Source organism: Schistocerca piceifrons, unplaced genomic scaffold (assembly GCF_021461385.2).
Source record: "Schistocerca piceifrons isolate TAMUIC-IGC-003096 unplaced genomic scaffold, iqSchPice1.1 HiC_scaffold_553, whole genome shotgun sequence".
Taxonomy (NCBI): Eukaryota; Metazoa; Arthropoda; class Insecta; order Orthoptera; family Acrididae; genus Schistocerca; species Schistocerca piceifrons.
In genome coordinates this window covers 238,047-262,166 of record NW_025728792.1, presented here as the reverse complement: position 1 = coordinate 262,166, position 24,120 = coordinate 238,047, and the positions used below count along the sequence as shown (strand labels likewise).

At 41.6% G+C, this 24,120-nt stretch overlaps 1 protein-coding gene across 1 annotated transcript; it reads left to right on the top strand.

Annotated features, from left to right (window-relative positions):
- The first annotated feature begins 582 nt into the window (after positions 1-582).
- On the top strand, positions 583-16,363 carry LOC124757569. Its single transcript, XM_047249070.1, has 2 exons — positions 583-1,441; positions 15,697-16,363. Exons 1-2 carry the CDS (start codon positions 1,073-1,075, stop codon positions 15,706-15,708), a joined length of 381 nt encoding a protein of 126 aa, XP_047105026.1. The 5' UTR covers positions 583-1,072; the 3' UTR covers positions 15,709-16,363.
- Positions 16,364-24,120: the final 7,757 nt, after the last annotated feature.

Sequence of the window (24,120 nt, the reverse complement as noted above, 5' to 3'; positions counted from 1 at the left end):
GTATGAGAAATCGGTTGGAAACTTTCCTTATGTCAGCACGTTGTAGGTGTCACCACCGACGCCAACCTTGTGTGAATGCTCTGTAAAGCTAATCATTTGCATCCACAGGATCTTCTTCCTGTCGGTTAAATTTCGCGTCTGTAGCACGTCATCTTCCTGGTGTAGCAATTTTAATGGCCAGCAGTGTATATGTAATTCCCATTTGCATTCAGCAGTTGCAAACCATTGCCTGGTTAGGTACTTATAATTACTTTAGCTGTAGCTGCCCTAATTTTGTAGTTATCTGCATGACAATAAAGGAGCGCTTGCCAGTGGCGCGGCGTCGTGTGATGGCCGTGTGCGATGCAGGGAAGTGATTGACCTTGTCGCCGTGCGAAGCCAACGTTGGAGTTGCGGGTGCCAGATGACACTGCTACGGGCAGACTTCTTTTCGCGCGAGCGCAGTGGCCTGCTGGAGCAGCAGAGGGTGGGGTTGGAGCGTCAGCACGTCGCGCGCACGTCACGGGTCAGGAGGTCGCCGTCGCCGGCTGACTGGGCCGTATATGAGGCCCGGAGCGTAGCTGCAGGGTCCAGTCGCCTCCTTACGTCAGCGACAGCAGCCCGGCCTGCGGTCGGGAGTGTGTCTAGTGCGAGAGTGTGCGCGCGCACGTGTGCTGCAGCTGACAGCTCCCACCAGACGGCTCTCCGCTCAAGGCCAGCCGCGCCCGTCAAGGACGACAGCAATCCGAGAGTGGCAGCGCACAGCTCCCTCAGTAATTGCGGATCCACCAAATGACCTCGATGCTCGTCGATGACGGTCAGTGCTGACCACCATTCCAGAGCACCGCCACCGAGCAGTGGACAATGTCTCGGGGAGTTTAAACATTCGCAGAATCGCCGCAGAGAGCAGCGCGGTGTAGCCGGGAGTCGTGCTTACGCAAGAGACGGCTCTTCGAAACAGGTACGCTCCGAAGCTGAACAGCATTCAGCTCTGCGCCACCGAGACGGTCGCGGGCGCGGTTCCCTCGCAGCACAGGTGTGAAGCGCGGTAGGACAGAGACGGTTTCATCGCCACTGGGACAGCGGCTCGAGGATGGTGAGCGACGAGAGGACGCCCCTCCTCAGCCACGTGGTGCTGTTGGTTCCCAAGGAGCCCGGGGCGGCCACGGTGGTGGCGCCGGGTCCCATCCTACCCGTAGCTGCCATCGGCGGCGACGGGTGGTCCGGGCTCACCAACAGGGAGCTGCTGGCTATGGCGCAGGACCCGTTCTGGGTGCGGCTGCGGATGCTCACCTTCTGGGGTTTCTGGGTGTGCTGGTTGGTGCTTTTCGTGGCAGCCCTGTCCGTCGTCTTCACCAGTCCGCCGTGTGGCGAAGCGGACTGCGCCAACGCCACACTCACCACGACGCCGCCAGCCACCGATCTTCCCTCCACTGTGACACTCGAGGCCTGGACAACTATGGTCAGTATACCTGTCAGGTCTCATGGACACTGAACAGACGAAACATTTTTTTTTTTTGGAGTTCCGTGACTCTTACATAGGATCAGTCTGTTGCCCGTCTGTCTGTCTGTCCAGCTGTTCAAAACCCTGTTATGTCACATATTATGGTCTGCCGGCCGAGGTGGCCGAGCGGTTCTAGGCACTACAGTCTGGAACCGCGCGACCGCTACGGTCGCAGATTTGAATCCTGCTTCGGGCATGGATGTGTGTGATGTCCTTAGGTTAGTTAGGTTTAAGTAGTTCTGAGTTCTAGGGGACTGATGACCTCAGAAGTTAAGTTCCATAGTGCTCAGAGCCATTTTATTAAGGTCTACGATCCGCTGATGATGTAAAAAAGTGAAGCTTCTAAATCAGTATCATGAAAAGATAAGGCCATTTGTGTAACATGTTCTGATACAAACTCATTCAAAATGGCTCAAATGGCTCTGAGCACTATGGGACTTAACAGCTGAGGCCATCAGTCCCCTAGAACTTAGGACTACTTAAACCTAACTAGCCTAAGGACATCACATACATCCATGCCCGGGGCAGGATTCGAACCTGCGACCGTGACTGACTGAAGCGTCTAGAACCGCTCGTTCACAGAGGCCGGCCAAACTCATTCATTAAAACCTGTAGGGTGCTTGGCGTTGATGTGGAATCACGATGGAAGATTTCACATTAGAAGTAAGGGAAAAAATTTTAAAAAAATGTTAATTTGTAATTATATTATACGAAAAACTTTTCTTTTGCCGTTTGTTATCTGACGTCAAAGTTGAAATTAAAACATTCTTTAATGTCTTGGAATCCATGGAAACAATATCGTACCAGTATCAATTTCGATAAGAGGCAAATCCTCTAGTCTCGGAATTGATAAACTGTCTACATGCATAATTAAGTTTGGTCGAAACCCTCGGTGCGCGGGCCCTGCTCCCACCTGACAAATTTTATTTAAAAATAAGGTCGCATTTTTCCACTTCTTCCTTATTTATTTCATTGGTACATGACTAGTTTCTGCTGTTTTTGGCTATTTTCAAGTGATTTTGTACAAAAGAAAGCGTCCTACATTACCTCTATAGTAATGAAACGCAATGATAGAAACTTATTAGAAACGTAGTTACTTGCAGTAGACAAATACGCAATGCACAAACTGGTGTAAACTTTTGGATACGTTTCAAAGAGCACACGAAAGCGAACAATAACAATACTAGAGTCTTTGCATTACATCTCTTAATAACAAGTATACTTCCAAAAACAGTCTGAAAAGCTCCAAATTCTGTATTACACTAAGGAAGAGAAGGAAATGAACATTTTAAAAGAAATTGAAATTTTCAGTCATTTAAAAACCCTAAACCTCTTTATGAACATGCAGATCTACAGAACAGAAATTTTCACCATAACTTTAGTCACATTATTTTAACTACCAATCAAAAATATTCTACACAGTAAATAAAATTTACAATATAGTGTTACCTCGCGACATATTTTAATATTTTTTATTTTACTTTTGCTATTATTTGGAGTCCAACTTTCCTTAAATACACAAATAAATATACATTAGTAGTTATTTGAAATTAATAGTCCATTTTTACCTTCAGTCTTTGTTCAGTGTAATATCTCTGTAAATTTATTAAAAAGTCGAGCAGTCAAACGAAGACATGCGAGCCAAAACGAATAGAACACACAACTTTAAAGATGCTGCCATTCTAGTGCATGTGGAACATTTTTCTACTGCAGGTAACCATCCTTCTACGAGTACTAAGTTACATTCATATCGTTACGTTCCCATTCCTGGAGGTAATGAGTTGCACCTCTCTTTTATATATATATTAATAGTTATTTAAAATTAATGGTCCATTTTTACCATCAGTGTTTGTTCGGTGTAATATCTCTGTAAAATTATTAAAAAAATCAAGCTGTCCAACCAACAGGACACCAGACATGTGAACCAAAGCGAATAGAATAAGCAAATTTAACGATGCTGCCGTTCTAGTGCATGTGGAACATTTTTCTACTGCAGGTAACCATCCTTCTACGAGTACAGAGCTATATTCATATCGTTACGTTCCCATTCCTGGAGGTAATGTGGTGCACATCTCTCTTGTAAGGAAACTATTTTTAGAGTTTACGTTCTGTTGATCATAATTTTAACCTGTCACTGTGCAATGCGACAAATCCGTTTTAAAATTATAATATAACTTCACAGCGGTAGATCTGGCAACATGCTGACCATTTACATGATTTCTTAAGTTTGATTTTTTTCTTCCATACATTCATTGTCGTTTTCTTCTTATTTTAAACCCACATCACACTACTACACTTCCAGATTTCTTCTGTGTTGTCAAGCAGATATGACTCCAGTTTGTATTTGAAGTTCATTTTATTACACACACACACACACACACACACACACACACACACACACACACACTGCTACAAATTTAGGATTCTTCCATGGAACAGGAGGAGTTGCCAAGCAGATATGATTTCAGTCTCCACTCGAATTTCATTAAATTATCAGTTGAAGTTTTTACATCACTGCCTAGGAAGACAAAGATTTTTACTGTCAAATATCTCACTCCTTTCTGTGGCGCATTAAGGCAGCTGTTCATCTAGTATGCCGTACTGTGTTTCGTTATCCAGGAAGTTTGCAGTCCAGCTGCAAGACATTCCAGTAAGCACGTGTTATGTCTATTAGGCGACAGTTAAGAACTTTAGAGAAGGCTTTCTGGAAATCTAGGAACATGGCACCAGCCTGGGCTCTGCTATGTACTGCCATGTGGTCCTCGTGAGTGAATAGTACAAGCTGTCAAAAAGAAATATCTTCCAACAGTTCTTAATTTTTCATTTAGCACTAGAGATGAGTGATGCTATAACAGTTTCCTGGTCACCGATTACTGGCTCTTGATCAATAAAATCTGAAATTTCGGATATTATGCTGCCAGAAGATCCAATACATTTTCCTTATAAGTTGGTTATCTAAGTAGTTGCTCAAGATAACTTTCACAAAATGTATTTGGTGCTAACTCATAAATATCTTTGTCCCTCCTTTCTGTTTCTTTAAGGTTAAACGTTAAGCGATATTATCAGTTTTACGATTCTCCTCTATTTACATTAGATATGATCGACAGCAATAATAATTATCGCTTTAACTTACTATTATAACTGGTAAAATTTACTTAGTTGCTTTCTCCACACGCATTTTTCGTAGTTTTCCTGCGATATATATTACGTAATCAAATCAACATACTCGTCGGCGGATTGTGCGTCTTCCAATATTGGTTTTCTGAATTTACCTTGAAGTTTTAGTTTTTATTAAGTTTAAAATGTGTTAAATATGGTAAATTGTGTCAAACGTTGCGCAAACTACGCTACAAATCACACTATCATGACAACCTACAGTTATGACTGGTGGGGGCTCTATCACAATCTAACACTATTACCCATTCGTCGTAAACTGCCATTCTATTAGTCTGAATGAAGTCTTCCCTGGAAAGTCCAGAAGTGTTGTCAATATCCGCAAGGAGTAGATTCCCCACTTCTGGTTTTCTGCACAATTACACGCATATGCTGATCCCGTCGTACAAACAACTGCCGTACGTCTGAGCCATGCGCATATCGTTTGGAGTAACAGAGGGCTTTTATGCAATTAGCAGAGCTCCCATAAAGCGACACAAAGGGTGTTCTATGTTACTCTATCCTTTGCAAACTTCGCTTAGTGCTCTAACTCCTGTTTGAGTCTCACATACGTCATAAATTATGTGTCTCACATACGTCATAAATTATGTTAGGTATACAATCAGCGGATCTCTCAACCTTTCTGTTATATTTATGTATAAGTACACAATGTAATTCGTATTACGTTGAGACGTGTAGCAAGTTAGCATGATTCGTTATGGTGAAGTAACGAACATTTAAAAAACGTTTGACGTACACAATTTGTGAGAACTTCATTTGACTTTTCGATGTTTTGGAAGTGTTCTGCAAAAAAGTTTACGAAATCAGTAGATAATTACGTCTGAAAATTGTAATATATTGTTCGTGTTAAGAATTCAACAGTCTGCGTTGTACTGCCTCACGAAAAGCCTACAAGAACTTGGAACTGTGTTCCGTACCCAGACGCGGAATTATGATCTTCGTTCTCCGACTTTTGAATTCGAGCGTTGGGCATAGTATTTACGGGTGTGATTTATGGGAAAGAGCTTCGTACCACGCTGTGCAGCTTTTAGCTACCTGGAAGTAGTGTTTGATGACAGAAACGATTAATTAACAGTGATAAACTACACTTGTTTCCGCGTTCCCTAAAGTACCTTGATTTTCGTGTGACGTACGCGACTTTGAAATGTTATCCTGTTTTGCTTTTGTTAAGATTTCTGAAAGTTGCAAGAGACAGAGTTGGTGTATTGACTCCCAGCAGCGTACACTGTTCAGCCCATAATCATCAAAACCACCTCGTCATAGACGCAACAGCAGTGTCTAATGTTGCATTCCTCTGTATGGAATAACAGCAGGTCCTTTCTTTAAGTGTTAGTTCTCTGGCGAAAGTTATGATAGGTAGGAAAAGAGATCGGTCCTGTAATTCTTGTTGCACTGATTAAACATAACACTCCGATTTTCAGACAATACATATGGTCATGATGTAATTAACGATTTTCGGGACACCAACGTCGACTGTTCTGCAACTTCGTGCACTCTGATACAAGCAATCCAGAAAAAACCGCATTTCAGAATCCGCTTCTCCATCACTTATTTCTCTGCCTCGTGATGACTGGGTGTTGTGTGTGTCCTTAGGTTAGTTAGGTTTAAGTAGTTATAGGGGACTGATGACCGTAGATGTTAAGTCCCATGGTGCTCAGAGCCATTTGAACCATTCTGAATCCATCACTTACATACTGCAATAGCCTTGCCTTACTGACGTCTGGATTGATCAATCGAAGCACTGCCGTTAAGGTATAAGGTTTCAGTTTTTATATCTCCATCTATACCCCAGCTCTGCAAACTACTGTGCATGGAAGAGGGTAGTTCCCAAAATACCGATTATTAGGGCTTCTTTCCGTTCCATTCACGTACTGAGGGTGGGAAAAATGACTGTTTAAATGCCTCTGTGGGTGCAGTAATTAATCTAATCTTGTCTTCACGCTCTCATCGTGAGTGGTATGTAGGGGCTGTAGTATATTCCTAGAGTCATCATTTAAGGCCGGTTCTTTAAACTTTGTAAGTAGGCTTTCTCGAGATACTTAACGTCTATCGTCAAGTGTCTGCCAGTTCAGTTCTTTGAACATCTCTGTGACACTCTGCCGCGGTTCGAACAAACGTGTGACTGTTCGTGCTGCTCTTCTCTGTATACATTCAATATCCCTCGCTACTCCTACTTGGTACTGTGAGCAGTATTTTAGGATGGATCCCATGAGTGATCTGTAAGTAATCCCATTTGCAGACTGACTGCATCTCCCTAGTATTCCAGTAATAAACCGAACTGTAAGTAATCCCATTTGCAGACTGACTGCACCTCCCTAGTATTCCAGTAATAAACCGAAGTCTCCGACCCGCTTTACTCAAACTGAACTCAGTTCTTTCCATAAATTAATTTACGCAAAAAATTCCTGATCAGTGGAGATCTTAAGCCACGTAACCAGACTGGCACATGCAGCAGAAACGTAGCAGTATAATTGAGTGTGTATAACGCAGAATAGTAACTACATGCTAGCACCTGGAGATGGCATCGTGCTGCCGAAACGCGTCATATCAAGTTTCCACTGAAAATAAAAAGTGATTCAAATAAAGGACATGTGAAAGTTTCAAAATTCGGTCATTAGTTTCTTTACTACAGAACGCCTCTTATTTCTACTGGAATAATCAGAAAGCTATATGTTTCTAAAGGTACTCCATATATTTAGGGACACTGCTGTGTGAAGCTTCAGGACGAAAGTAACTTAACGCATAGCATGTCACTGACTAGTAAAGTAGCCCGATGCAACTTCTGCTCTACATTGAAAGGCTTGCTGCAGTATAGTACGGAAGGAAACTGAAAGAAATGCACAACGAGACGAACAGAAATGATACTTTTACTCGAAGACAATAATTATACTAAAATCACCGCGATGGACGATGGTGTCCTGATATTACAAAAGGGGAGACTCGGTTCTTAATAGGGTGTTGAAACTTCTTAATATTTTTTTTTACTTGGACTGAAATAACTGGGAAGGTGAAACTTCTTAATATAATTCTGAAACTCCTGAGTGAAGTTGAATGAAAGTTCAAATTCAAATGGCACTAAGCAGTATGGGACTTAACATCTGAGGTCATCAGTCTCCTAGACTTAGAACTACGTAAACCTAACTAAGGACATCACACACATCCATGCCCGAGGCAGGATTCGAACCTGTGACCGTAGCAGCCGTGTGGTTCCGGACTGAAGCGCCTAAAACCGCTCGGCCACAGCGGCTGACCCGAATGCAAGTGAACTTGCTTAAACTGTTGAGTGAAACTTCATGTACTGTCACTTTGCTTGCCTTTATCATTTCATTTCTGATCTACAGAATTATTTCTGACAAATACAGCTCAAACGCAATCTGACTGCACAAATAACTAACACAAAAGAATGTCCCTGAATGAGAAGAAATCCTAACAATAACCTATACCTTTCGTAAGACACTCACAAAAAATCTTCGTTACACGAACTACGGCGATACAGCAAGCACCAATACAGCCAGCTAAATAAAAGATTCTAACTACTGTAGGCTCTAACTACTAATAGGCATGTGGTTAGCAAAGGAAAGATTTTGTTGCAGAGCAAACAATGTATTTAGCAAATTTTACCTTAATAATGTGACATCCAGTTCAAAAAAATATATAATCGTCCGTGACATCCAGTTCCAAAAAATTATATAATCGTCAATAATTTTAAATCTCTATGACGGACGCCCCAGACAGTCCGCTCGCGCTAACACTTCAGGCCTCTTACCTCATCACTGCTGACTTACAACCTCCATCACTGCTAACTACACACTCCCAACTGTCGGTCAGACCAGCCACACAGAGTCTCTTACAGAGGGCGTACAGCGCTCTCAGAGTTATTAATGTAGTCGATCGTGCTGCCAACATGACACATATAAACAGGCTACTTACAGTGTATGATCACGGCAGTCCGTATTGTACAACTTGATCCCATGCTGGCCATGAGACTGGTAAGGAATTCCTGTGGAAGGGCGTTACATTTCTCCCACAGCGCGGATGACAACTGGTGGGTGGTCGGTGGCGCATGTAGAAGTGCTGAAATACGTCTGTTCAACGTATTCCACATATCTGTTGGTCCATCGTGGCCAGGGGACATCTGCTGGTAAGTACTTTTCAATGCCAATAAACTTCACCAACAGCCGTATCCTTTATGGTATTTTATTTTATTCTGAAAGCATCCAGTTTTGGCAATTCATCTTCAGGCTCCATACGCTTTTATCCAAATAAACCAACTTATCGTTTAGCGCCATGAAAAAAGCTTATGGGATCTGAAGAAGTCGAAATGAATTGCCGAAACTGGTTGCTTACAAAATGAAATAAAATATCTGAAAGTATACGGTTGTTGGTGAAGTTTGTTGACATTGAAAAGCATTCCACATATGTTAGATGGGATTCTAGCCATGGAAACGGACTGGTCAGTCCATTTGCCGAATATCATCTCGTTGCTATAGCTCCTCCACCAATACAGTACGCTGACCAATGAGTGTACCTTGTTAAAAGGTTTGGAGATTAGTACGTCCATGCAACACTATGATTCCCCTCAACGTAACACGTTGACCACCAAAACGAACATGTGCGTGTTAAAAGATTTGGAGGTTAGTACGCCCATGTAACATTATGACTACCCTCAACGTAACACGTTGACCACCAAAACGAACACGTGCGTGTTAAAAGATCTGGAGATTAGTACGCCCATGCATCATTTTTGACTACCCTCAACGTACCACTTTGACTACCAAAACAAACATGTGCGACAGTGCTGGACGTATGCTCATATGGTGAGAGGTAGGAATATACAGTGCTCCTAGAACATTGTCGAACAAGACAGTTTTGGTGGTCTAGGTGCTATAGTGTGGAGAGGTTAAAATGGCTCTGAACACTATGGGACTTAACTTATGAGGTCATCAGTCCCCTAGAACTTAGAACTACTTACACCTAACTAATCTAAGGACATCACATACATCCATGCCCGAGGCAGGATTCGAACATGTGGAGAGGTATAACGTTGCTTGAGCGTACTAACCTTAAAATATTTGAACACGCTACACTGATCGGACGGCGTTATTGTGACGCAATACTCCTTCCGCAAGTGCATCTTTTCAGGGATATATGAGGCCCTGACTTCATGTTTATGAATGACAATGTGCGACTGCATCGAACTGTATGGGTGGTGGAGCTCTTGGAACACGAGGATGTTCGGCGAAAGAACAGACCGGCCCGTTCCCCTACATGTCCTTAAGTTTGGGGCCAGCAGCTGACCGGGGTGGCCGAGCGGTTCTAGGCGCTACAGTCTGGAAACGCGCGACCTCTACGGTCGCAGATTCGAATCCTGCCTCGGGCATGGATGTGTGTGATGTCCTTAGGTTAGTTAGGTTTAAGTAGTTCTAAGTTCTAGGGGAATGTTGACCTCAGAAGTTAAGTCCCCAAGTGCTCCGAGCCAACCATTTTTGTGGCCAGCATGAGAACTCGTTGCAGAGGATGCATTACCGCCAGTACTTACCACACATCCTATTAGGAGCCATGTCCCGCATTTTTAACGTCCAGCGGACCATCATGAATCACGGTGACTTCCAATGCAATTATGGTCTCTGAGTAAAACCGTTATTTTTGTTCGTGTCATTCTGTATTTCTTTCAGTTTCCTGTATTATACTGTAGTAAGTTTGCCTACGTATGGTCGAAGTTCCATCGAGCTATGGTACTAGAAAGTGACATTTCATACGAAATTTACTTTCGTCCTTAAGCTATACACACCAATTTACATAAATACACAGGGTTCCACTGAACTGTATGAAAAAAAACGTAAATTAGTTACAAACTACGGCGTGCATACATTCTATTCAACATGTAAATGTCACTGCAGGTATTCGGGTTTAGGTTATGACAGGGTCGATATGATTGCCATTACTTGCGATGATGTGGCGCAGACGAGTAGCGAAATTCTGCATGTCCCGCTGAAGTATCGGAACATCGATGCTGTCGATGACTCCTGCATGGCTGTTTTGAGCTCAGCAGTATTTTTGGAGCTATCGCTGTACACATTGTCTTTAATATAGCCCCATAAAAAGGAGTCCCCTGTGTTCAGATCCGGGGACCATGGCGGTCAATCGATGTCCACGCCAGTGGCCTCTGGGTACCCGTAGAGCCACATAGCGGTCCCCATAGTGCTCCTCCAGGACATCAACCACCCTCCTGCTGCGATGGAGTCGAGCTCCGCCTTGCATGAACCGCATCCTGTCGAAATGAGGATGAAATCATCTTCCAAAACCCTCATGTACCGTTCGGTAGTCACCGTGCCATAAAGGAATATCGCACCGATTATACCGTGACTCGGCATTGCGCACCACACAGTCACCTGTTGAGGATGAAGAGATTTCTCGATCGCGAAATGCACATTCTCAATCCCCCAAATGTGGCAATTATATTTATTAACAAAACCATCCAAATGAAAGGGGGCTTCGTCGTTAAACCAAACGGTTCGTGCACGCACTAATTCCCATCATGCCCCGCTGCCAACTGTGCAATATGAACGGTCTCACGCAAACCGTTCAGAAGTTATGACGATTTTACTTCATACAGTTCGATAATTGTCGCCCTGTATGACGCCCCTTTAGCAGCATAAAGCTTTCTGATTCTTCCAGTAGAGGCAAGAAGCTTTCTGTAATAAGGCAATTAACGACTGAATTTTCAAATTTTTATTCGTTTTGTATTTGAATTACTATTTATTTTCAATAATAATTTGATGCGACACGTTCCGGCAGCACGATACCATTTTCAGATGCCCAAGAGTATTTATTATTTCGCGTGATATCCAGTGGTGTATATTGCGATTGTGCTGCTCGATGCGCCAGTCTGCTTACGTGGCGAAAAATCTCGACTGATCAGAATTTTTTGTGTAAATTAATTTGTATAATCCTGTAATTTGTGTGAGTTATACACTATGAGAGTAAGTTGTATTCTCACATTCCCTTGAGCCCTAGCGCCACAGTGTGCAACTACCGTGACGTAGTGTTGCTGTTGACGGAAGGAAGGAAGGATGGAAGATTTAGAGTTTTACGTCCCGTCGACAATTGGGTCATTAGAGACGGATCGCGAGCCCGGATTAGGGAAGGATTGGATAGGAAATCGGGCGTGCCCATTCAGAGGAATGGCCCCAGCACCAGGCTTAAGCGTTATAGGAAAAAGACGGTAAACCTAAATCCAGATGGTCGGACAATAATTTTAATAGCCCTCTTCCCGAATGCGAGTCTAGTGTCCTAACCACTGCGTCAGCTCGCTCGGTGCTGTTGACAGTATACGGTGGCCGTATTCATTGACGAGGGTTTATGACGCTCAAAGTTATTACATCCCCTGTGCCATCAGTTCAAAAATGGCTATGAGCACTATGGGACTCAACTTATAAGGTCATCAGTCCCCTAAAACGTAGAACTACTTAAACCTAACTAACCTAAGGACATAACACACATCCATGACCGAGGCAGGATTCGAACCTGCGACCGTAGCGGTCTCGTTGGCTCTTTGTTTTGTGCGTACACTTCTGGCAACCATATCAGGCGAATTTTGGCCTGACAGCGATGTGTGACTTACATACCATCCTTAGTCCCGTGTTGTGTGAACAGTAATCCTAAACTTCTGAAAGACTGTAGAACTCCAATTAATTACACGTCCTTCGCCCATTTGATGTCCTATATGTGAGAGGATAACGCCACATCAATTTCTGCTCAGAACGTTGTAGAATTGTAATTTATAGAGTAACTACCGTTTCTGCCACATCTTGTTTGAGAGTGACAGTTCCACGTTCAGGAGTGACAAATTTTATTGAGGCTCTCCTTCACGATGTACTTTTGAGGGAGGTTATATGTGATAAATCGAAGGAAGCACATGAGAAGCTTACTTGTTCCATGTTAGCTTATTCGCTTCTGTTCGTTCTAAAATTACAGTTAAGCTCTTCGATGAATCAGTTTATTTATGTGCATATCGGTAGCTGTATTCGTGAGTTGTAGGTACTTAAACTACAACCTTGCATCCCTAACGTGCTGTATTTGTAAAGCAGAAGCATTGTGAATGTATATCTTTAGAAGTATGCAGACCATGTGGGGAATGTTACCTTTCATCATTTTGTTGTGACGATAAATACGTGCCAAATGTAAAACAATTAGAAGGAAATTAATCATGCACAAACAGGGACACAAATTTCCGTCAAATCCAGGCATTCAGTAGCTCTGTTGTTTGTTTTACGCCGAGAGTCACATGTCTTTCGTATTTATTAATATAGCCTACCAAAAATATGAACAATCAACAGGTCTTTACACAGCCTCAATCGAAGTTATAAATCCTGGTGGTAGAGTTTCCCCTCTAAAATACAAGTTTTACATACCGTATACCCAAACAATAGCGAAAACAGATGCAGGTGAAAGTATACGATAGCATAAGCAAAAACGGACCAGTAAACATCGATGTACAAACGAGCCGCTTGCGAGGTGATTGCGAATGTGTAATTACGAGTTGCCACTGACACCGATGCTGTACAAGTTAGCGGGCATGTATTTGAAATTAAACTTTTTGGTTAAGTCTCCATCTAATGACACAGCATACAGGACTGGCATCATGTTGACTTCTCAATCGTGTCCCGATTCTGCATGCAGCATCACTATGGCTGTATCCATCCGTGGATATTATATTCGTCATCGTCATACGTGATGATGTGGAGTGCTGTTTAGTACGCAATACGCTCAGCTCTGGTTCGCGTAGTTGGAGATTTGGACAGCAGCACTACATTTCTAACGTGTTAAGGCTAGTGGTTGTGCCCTATCTTCGACATCTGCGTGATGTTATCTTCAGCAAGATAACGCAAGACCGAGAGTTTCCCTTTCTGTCATGACCTACCTCGGCACGGACGGTGTTTGACCGTTGGCCTAATCAGCCTATTCGTCAGATGCGCTCATTGAAAACATCTGATGTTAGGATGTCGCTAAGGCCGGTATTACACTATCATATTTCTTTGTCAAATATCTTTGTCCAAGATATTTGATGGTGTAATAGGGAACTTTGTCAAATGTCGTCCAATATTTGACGCTGCATTCTGTCGTCTGTAGTGTTTTTATAAACATTGTGAGTAAGTACAATTGGTGTGTGCCGACAACTACAAAATCAATAGAGATGTATGAAGCTGATGAGGCACTTTACAACGTGAGGCACGCTGAATACAAAAATAGATTACGACGATTGGAGACGTGGTCTAAACTAACCTAATCTTCTCCTGTAGCAAGGAATCGAAGTGTTACAGTGATCCTGTCTTCTACAGATGTAGCAGTTCTTAAGTGAATATTGTGCTTTGTGATATGAGGATACACTTCATTGAGCACATACAGAAATGTAGGCTCATCCATTCTTAAGTAATTGATGTACGACTTGACGTCCTCCACTATAAGCTCACGTAACAAGTTTTGTTGAATGCTTTTATCGTGTCGTCGTAAAACCCACGGCTTCACCCAGGTATGTTTCCTTTTTTTCCCCCCGCTTCTCTTCCGCATATGCACACAGTGCATTTGTGGTACATGCAACTGCTGCGGTTAATAACAAGTTGTTGTCAGCCATCTTGAACTTTGACGAAAAATATGATGACAGTGTAATATCCCTTCTAGCGCTACGTCAAAGATCTTTGTCAAATATATTTGACGGAATATTTGATCACATCTTTGATCAAATCTTTGACAAAGAAATTTGATAGTGTAATACCGGCCTAAGGGTCTGGCACGCCATCATTCACCAGTCACTGCTCTTCATGGACGCTTATACAGAGCTGCAGCTACAAGCTGCATAGAACGATGGAACCATATACACGATGCTCAGAAACAGTCTGAAAAGCTTGTAAGGTTCAAATGGCTCTGAGCACTATGGGACTCAACTGCTGAGGTCATTAGTCCCCTAGAACTTAGAACTAGTTAAACCTAACTAACCTAAGGACATCACAAACATCCATGCCCGAGGCAGGATTCGAACCTGCGACCGTAGCGGTCTTGCGGTTCCAGACTGCAGCGCCTTTAACCGCACGGCCACTTCGGCCGGCTAGCTTGTAAGGGTGTTGCAGGGTAGACTGTACTGTGAAATAACTGTTAACAAAAGAATTCGATATGTTGTGCTCTTTCCGATTTAATTTGCATTGAAGTTAGGTTATCTGGTCGTTGCGTGCACAAATCCAGGCAGTCTGCCACTCCTGGTGTTGCCAAATTTGTTCTTTGTTTGGTTAGTTTAAACCGAGAAAACGAAAAAAATAGAAAGAAGGAAACACGAGAAACCATTGGGCAGTAGGGAGTTCGATCCTTCTTAACGCCAGCGTCTAATTTTTGTAAAGCTGTCTTGTTTGGTTTGAGGAAACCAAACGGAGAACACATTTGGCAACACTGTCTCTAGCAGGCTATTTGAATCTGCACACACAACGACCTGAATGGCTAACTTCACTGCTAATTAAATCAAATACAGCGCAACTTATCGAATTTTTTTGTTAACAATTATTCCTCAGCAGAGTCTACGCTGCAGCATCCTTACAAGCTTCGTCAGACAGTTTCTGACCGCTGACTTAGTTCGACTTGATGCTCAGTTGTGTTAGAGTCATTGTTGCAGCACTGTATACTCAATTTAACACCAAGCAAACACCAAATCACTTACAAATTTAATCACCGGCCGTTCCTGCTATTCTGTACATGCAAAATCAGGAAATTGCGTTATTTGCTAACCCTCCTGCTCTTCCAATTTTAATTGTCGGGAGAATGCTATCTAGACAGCCGTTAACTGGTTCATTCGTCCTGTAATATGAACTCAAATTCAGCAAGTTTCTAGACAAAAAGACCAAAGATGCATTCCACGGAGTCGAGTCACTGGCATTCTCAAGTTGATACTGCTATCTAGTCCTTTTTTTTTTAATGGAACACTTTATTTGTTTATTTATTTTTTCTTTAATCGTGCATTCTGAGCTCTGACAGCAATTTGCTTGTTTCCACAGGTGCCTCGCTGAGGGGATTCCCCTCCAGCGCTTTGTCCAGAGTTTCCCTCTGGTCGGGAGAACTGTTACTTGGACGGCGAGACTACTAACACCGACACGAGAGGATCCCGCGGGATACGCCTCTCACGATGCGGCCAACTGTGACCTACAGTGCCCACTAACTGCAAACCGTGGATAAGTGCAGTGCAGACATCCTGAATAACAGCTATGAACGACGACACGCTTCAGTCAGGTTGCCGAGGAAACGTTTAACGCCAAATGTTGTACAGCCCAGAGGGATTAAAAAGGAACGCGTAGCTGTCTTGTACACATTACCATGTTTGATCGTATAGCTAAGTCCCTTTATGGTTATTGAAAATAAATACGTTTGTGCTCTGTACATTACAGAACATTAGGCACGTCATGAAGTAAGTACATTCCTTGCAGTCCCAAGACGGTAAGATTTCTTTTGTATCAAAAATGTATTGTAATCCAAAGTTATACACTTTTATTTGCTGTGATACACTATAGATAATTTTTAACAGATCGGCGTAACTGTTTGTATGATTCTTTTCGTTTGCAAAAAATGCCGAAGACGGTAGTATTTAAACGAATAAAACTAATACATATTTACAGTTTATAAAGAGACCCCTGTGTTGTTTCACGCAATAAAAGTTATAAGGTGAAACTTGGTCTTTTTATTTGCTCATTCATTGAACCTAACCATTTGGAAAACCAGCTTTTGTTATATTTAATCTTTTCTCATGTTTTCTCCTCAAAGCATAGTTAATCGGGACGTTTCATGTACACATATATGAATCAATAATTACCATGATCTTCTGAACCACAATGGACAGATTCAGAGTGATGATATTCATCCTGGGTAGTTAGATGTGCTTTCACTTTTCGGGTATATAGCCTCAGTAGTTGTACTCCTCAGTTGGGTCTGAACGACTTCCAGCAGAGAATCACGCACGTTGTAGTTGTCGGTTTTACATCAGTAGCTGGATGTTGGGAAGCTGAGGAAGTGAATAATTTCTGTAGATTCTTGACATAAGGATACCTTGCCCTCACCATTTACTATGGTAATGACTTACATGGTAGGCAAATATTAATTAATTAATTTATTAATCTGACACAACTATCAAATTATAATGTACAAACTTCAGAACTGTCTCAGCGCCAATCACATGTCACGAAGAGTAAATTAATAATGACGTTAGTGCATTTAGAGAACAAAGACACGGATATCACAAAGGTTCTCACCAGATAATCCTGTTAATCCCTGTCCTTACCTACTGCAAGACATCGTCACAAGTTACAAGTGTGAGAATTGTGCTTGGCACTTTGTCTGTCACACAGTATTTGTACCGACAATATAACTGAACATGAATTTATGTCAATTGAGAACCATATGCCACTGGAAACGTCACAAAGAAAAGAACCCACACTGAGTGGCCAGACATCATGGCAAGACACTGGACATGATGTCGTTCGTCGGCTGCTGAAGACTTATTGTGATACTTCCCTTTCTTTGAATTGGAGGTATCCCTTCCTTAAATATATAAGTCAGAGAAAATATGTTCGTATATGTGAATAAATTATACACAACTGCAACCAGTCACTTTTTTCATTAATAATGCTTTATTACATTAACCGGTTTTCGAACCCTTTCAGGTTCATCTTCAGATGATTTCGGGAGAATCCGGGAAGTTACATTATTACTGGTAGTAGCATAATGCTGGGTGCTGGTTCTATGGCAGAAAGATGGGTCATACTTTAATGTATCGCCATGACTATAGATTATCTGTCGATATGGATGTGAATTTAGTTTTTACTTACTGCAACAGTATAGGCGTGACTGGGAGCAGTCGAAAAGTGGTGAGCACCCCACTGTTGGGAGGTGTTTTAAATCGTAGGTGCTGATATCAGAGCTAACGACCCAGTGACTATACGGAAGTGGGCAGTAATCAGACGACACTACCTGCTGAGGTGGAGGTAGGAGTTCCATGGAGCGTGTGGTGCATAAGAAAGAGCTCCAGGAAATCTCAGATCGCGAAGTGTCGAAGATAATAAATGTATTGTATTATCACGTTGAATATCAGATATGTTATGTATGTAGTATAGAGATGCAGTATACGAGATGGTAGCTGTCCTCATTTATCATGCACTGAGATGTAATTCTGAAGGTAATTTAAGGGTACAGGGTACTTTTCCGGCTCAATATTATGTTAAAATCAACACCGATTTCTTTCAGGCACTGTTTATAATCTATATGTTTTACACATTTTTTGTTAATATCAGGTAATGCAGCACACTTTCTAAACAAATTAGAAGTATTTTGAAGATTTTTGAACCTGCTTAGGGTTATTAAAAAAATTACAAAGAAATTGAGGCATTCTCTATCCAAAATGCTTCCTAAAATTGAGGTACCATTTACTCCAATGTTATACATTTGAAGGAGACCAAATTTTATCAGATATGCATGACATGACGGCTGAGGTACTAGACCTATTTAATTCCATCTATTATGTATATTACAAGGATAAAAATATCACATTTTACGTTGTAATTTTTATAATTTTTTCCTAATAAAAATGTAGTTTTTCTACAATTTAGTTGATTCTGCAATAAAACTTAGGGATACTACATAAGTATGGATTATTGCAAGTTACAGAAAAAAATTAGAGCATTGCTTTATAAATTTCAGGAAATATTTGTACCTGAATTCTGAAAAATACAACTTGTGGGAAATTGTGAATGAAGACATGAGTGCAATTAAACTGTGCCTCAGAACACTCTGGAAGCACAGTCTTTATCCTACAGCATTTCTTCATCTTCAAGCTTCCTCTTGGTATTCCTTTCAGCACTTCTTGCTTCTTTGGTAACATGAAGAGCTAATGTTTCAGCTTCATGCACCTGCTGTCTGTCACACCCAAGCAATCGATCTTCCATATTAGAGCCACATATTATGCCTAAATTTCTCGGGACTTCTAACCTTCCTATCACTCCATCATAGAAACTACATCCAGTACACCAACTTTTAATCTATTTAGTCCTACAAAAACATTCTTAGGTAATCTTTCCCATATGCAATAGTTGAAACTTTCATTTGTATTCTGAGTGCCCCCATGAACACATTTACTAAGCAAAACAGAGTCACTTAGGTCTATAAAAATTGGTTTTATTTAATTCATAACAGACTCAGGAAGAGAAGGCTTATGATGCTGTATTTCACCACTTTCTTTTGATTTTTGGTAACCACACCAAAAATCTGCTCCTTCAGGGCAAAGTCTGTGAACAGGGTGGTCATCTGTGGACAACTTATGAAAGCAGGTGGCCCATACAGCTTTTGTCATTGCTGTAATATCATTCCGAGGTGCAGTTCGTCTAATGGCCGGTCCATAATAACTCTGAAGAAAGTCTATTTCAGTTTGTGTCAATCTGCCTCGGCCGGACAGAGATTTTCCATCAGGTAGCAACTTTCATTTCTCTTCGTAGCTTCCTCAGTCTAGCAACCATCCTCTTTCGCCGTGTCCACAACACTCCAAATTTGTTACCAAGGAATCACCTTAAACATTGAAATCATTAATTTTATTGAAAGCTTTAGAGTTCTCATCGCCTAGGTACTTCTTATATCTAACGTTATAAACGGGCACCGACCTCTGAAATATTCTTAGAGCTCCATCACACTCCATACCTCCACCGTAACCACCATAATTCTTAGAACACTGATGTTCAGTATGTCATCAGTGTTAAAATGGCAGGTGTGGCAGTACTTAGATAAGCACTCAACATCAAGAACTTTTCCTTTCTCCAGAGAAGTGGCACTTACAACACCACTCACGGAACGATGTTCTCAACGTTGTCATGTCCCATCAAGTCAACAGCAGTGTCCCTGGTTCCTCTAATAATTACAGTTTCGTCTACTGCACGTTTCATAGATGCTTTACACACAACCGTCAAGGCACCTAAAAGTATTTTTATGTACCTGCTGAACCTACTGGCAAGAGGAGAAAGGTCCATCAAATCACAAAACGTTTGAGCAGCCTTTCTTCCTTTTCCTATTGCACACATTGCATACACTAACTTCCAATTCACATCATATGAATTATGCACAATGTTCGAAGTCATTTCCGAGGTAGATTTCTTGCAGGACCTACACAGAACAACTAATTTTGACGCTACACCCTTCCTGCTACTTTGTTGTTCAGTTATTTTCAGACTGCCTACATCATCACATCGTTTACGTTTTTCTACTTCCTGTATCAAAGAAGATAAGATGCCCACATCAGCAACAACAAATCCACTACAAACAGCATCATTGTTAACACAAAAATTTGAATCACCAGGAGGCGTGCCATACGGGAGTTTCTTCCCTGAAGAACTGATACATAGATTACTTTCAACAGTGTGGCTTGCTTTGTTTGTGAACTGGTTACCACGGAATTTCCTTTTATTGAATTTCTTGATGCGTGGAACAGTTCGTATTTCTTGCACACTAAAGGATAAGTACTTCCACAAACATATGTAGCACTTGGGCAACAAACATTCAGTAACACGTGAAGAAACTGCTTCATCGAAACAGAAGTAAATACTAGCAAAGATAATCATTTACAGACACTAGAAACCTACACTGTTACCAACATATACAATGTATCATACATATAATCGCTGGAAACAGAAAGTTCACAGTTCTTTTCGAAATAATACTGGTTTCTGTAACAGAAATAAAGGGGGCGTAGCTTACGTGACTGTAACTTTAAAATTTGGTACATATAGGTCATTTTTCATTTGAAACCCTATAATGCATATAGCAATGTAATCACGAAAGACTATAGAATTTAATAAAGTCATAAAAAATTTCGATTTTTCCACCATTTATAAGTACTCCTTAAGAAGGTAAATTGAATCTCATTTCTTATTTATATGGTTGAGTGAATGAGAAAGAGAAGCTAATGAGCCAAGCTGGAGGAAGAAGGTACACGGATTCAGAGCACAGACTAGCTGGACCCTGATTAATAATACGTAACGGCGGCCGAATATTCAGTAAACGACATTCATTGTATATAAAAGAGTGTTCAGATGGCAACTTATTTATGTGTTCGGTGGTTGAGGTGAAGTATAACAGATCACCATGCAGCCCAAGACAACCTGAAACACTTCAGCGTATGTGTTGCATTTGTCTATGCATAGCCCCGCTAAAAATGGGTTTCACTCCTCACATTCAAATCGTCGGCTGACTCACAGTAGATAATCAGTCGTTCCGTATTGCTCCGCGAATGTGTCGTGACGTCAGTTCGTCAAAACACTTGCGATTGTCTTGTGCAGCTGGTTACGCTGAAGATCGACACTAGATCCTGTTGGCCTCGAATTCTTTTATAAATTCCCACATTCTGTGACCCATACGTCTTGCACTGATTATGACCCCACTTTTAAAGTCTGTTACCTTTCGACGTGCTTATATTATGCTACACACCTGTTTGCAATAGAGCGCGAAGATATCATGTCTATACTCGCACTATACGTCACTTCTGACCGCAATTTTTGTGCGTCATATCCGACCCATCATTAATGGCAAAATCCTTCCCATTGCTTTTAGCCTTAAAGTAAGTCCCACTGAACAGAATTTTCTAGAGACGATACTGATGGATATTTGCAACCTGTACTGCAAAACAGACACTGCTGCGTCTCTTATCTCTTTTTCTCAAGACTTCAAAATATTGTTTACAGTGATGCCACTACAGATGAATCACTAGTTCGTTCTAGGAAGCGTGAAGAAGCAGTGGCGCTGCAGAGACTCATGGAATGTGCTTGAGAATATTTAGAAATACCAGAAAAATGAGAAAATATAGAATCAAATTCGACATCGTCGCTGTAGAAGATGGCGGCGACCCAGGAACTGATGAAGTAGTTCTTTCATTTACAGAACTATTGTATTTGATTCGCATATTTACTGTAATTTGCGATCCATGTGGGACAAAGAATCTTTTCAAGCGAAAAACATATGTTAGATGAACGCGGTGCAATTCAAGACCTGCGTACGCAATGTGGGGCAAAGCGTATACATTTTCTTACTGGCGTTTCGTCACATAACATACAGTCACATCCTTGTTACGTATACGGTACGGTGATGATTTTAAAAAGAGGACATAATAATAATACATCATGGTAACTGGCAACCGGTACAATTATTTTAGATTAGTAAGGGAGCAAAGGTAGGGCTCCGAGCACTATGGGACTTAACATCTGAGGTCATCAGTCCCCTAGAACTCAGAACTACTTAAACCTAACTAACCTAAGGACATTACACACATCCATGCCCGACGCAGGATTCGAACCGGCGACCGTAGCGGTCGCACGGTTCCAGACTGTAGCGGCTAGAACCGCCCGGCCAAAAGGTAAGGATTAGTATTAATACACTAATGGTTGTGAAGTGATATTGTTATGTAAACTTTTGGTTACATGACGATTTTCATTAACTGTTACAGAAGCTGTCTCTGTAAATATACTCGATTACATTCCTAGGTTACAATCTCTTAAAAAGTTCTACATAGGATGCAGACTGCTTGCAAGGTCTGCAATTAAAACCACATGAATTATTTGACAAGTAAAAATAGCATGATAAGTAGGAAGTAAAATTTGTTTTTTTGTCAGTGGGCGGAACTGGAATTTTCTCTGTTGCACACATAATGTTCTACAACCCACATGACCTCATTTACAAGCGGATTCAAAAGTGCCATGCTAATTCTAACAGCGTCACGAGCGCATTTAATTTTGTAACGACACCTGATGGCAGTCTATGGAATGGTGCCATACACACTAACAATAATTACTACAAAAATTAATTTTCCTAAATCTCTCGAGGCAAATGCCGGGATGGTTCCTCTGCAACAGCACAGCCGACTTCCTTACCCACCCTTCCCTAATCCGATGGCACCGATGGATGACCTCGCTCTTTGGTCCTCTCCCCCAAATCAATCAGCCAAGCAAAAGTTAAAGTTCATGCCAAGGAATTGTCACGGTAACTTTTTTTTGTTTTTCTGGATAAATTGTGACACAGGAAGGAAACACTTCAGGTGTATTATTTTTTCCTCAACAGCACACTGTCCGTGGCGGCGCCTACTGCCAGACAAAATCAAAACTGTCTAGATATTCAAGCAAAACAATCAGAAATAAATAGCGAGGGATTTATGCTAAGCAGTATAACGTTTGTACTCACGTTGTGCAAGACACCAGGGAATCGTTATAATTCTGTAGATACAACGTTTCCGAGTATCCCTCATTCAGCACACAACTGTTTCCAATCGACAGTCATCTCTTTCAGAAAATACCGGTATTTTCAGACGGCAACGGGTTTCAAGAAGCTGTGAAGAAATAGCTGCCAGCAATTGGAAGACTTGCACGACTTTGTAATTTCTAAAAGATTTACCGACTGACACATAATGTATTGGTGTCCGGTGTCTCATTAAAGAATAACTGCATATCGTTTGATTTCTTACTCCCTTGCATCTTTGTATTCCACTGGAAGATCAGCACAACAGTGCTAGCGTTTCGATGGAAAGAAATTTTTGCCCCATTCATTGACGGTACCCGCGGTGCACACTTTACTCATCACCCACAAGCCTTCATTTAGTATTTCTCGGTTCTGGCGCCTGGTTGTTTCTCCGGCGGTGTTGGTTGTCTATTAACAGTGATACACAGCCTGTGGAAATGTTTACTGATGAAGAGTTGATCGATACGCACCTAGTGTATGAATTTGTTGAATTTAGAAAAAAATCGGCAATCAGGTCACAGTACTTTTGCATCTGCAGATTGTTACATTATTCTGTGTTTTGTATTGCACGATATGGTGAACGCATATTACAAACATTTTCAAAGGTCCGAAACAATTTCTACGGAAATAAAGGTAACTTGTGAAACAAACCGAATGAATTATAATTACATTATCGGGTCCCTTATAACAAAATACTCGGAAAATATCCCTGAATGTTGGCGAAATTTTGTTGACGTAGTTCGTGTTCGCCCTTTGTAACGAGATATCCCAGGTTTCGATCACTATTGCAGTCGATATTTGTCAATGGCTGCGATGTTGAACATTAGGTGCAGGGTGCCGACAGCGCCATACCGAGTGCGTGGTGACAAACACGCACGCAGAGGACGCAGATACTAAAGAGACGTAAATACTAATTCGAAAACCAACCAGAAAGAAACACAGTTTAAGAAATAGCTTTGAGTGAGTTCTCAAGCTGTTCTCATTGCGTCATTTCTACAGTATACTTCCGTTTAAATAGAAAAGATAAACAAACGACTACTACGTAACAGACGAAAATCGCTAACATTGTTCATGCGACAACAGAGCGCTCGGTTGGTACTGTAGGCTCCTGCTCAGCTCACACACAAACTACAATCGAGTCCTTGCTGCCCCATACGGTTGTGTAGGAG

Excerpts from the sequence above, each read along its gene's own strand:
- LOC124757569 (XM_047249070.1), top strand. The coding sequence starts at position 1,073 with ATGGTGAGCGACGAGAGGACGCCCCTCCTCAGCCACGTGGTGCTGTTG.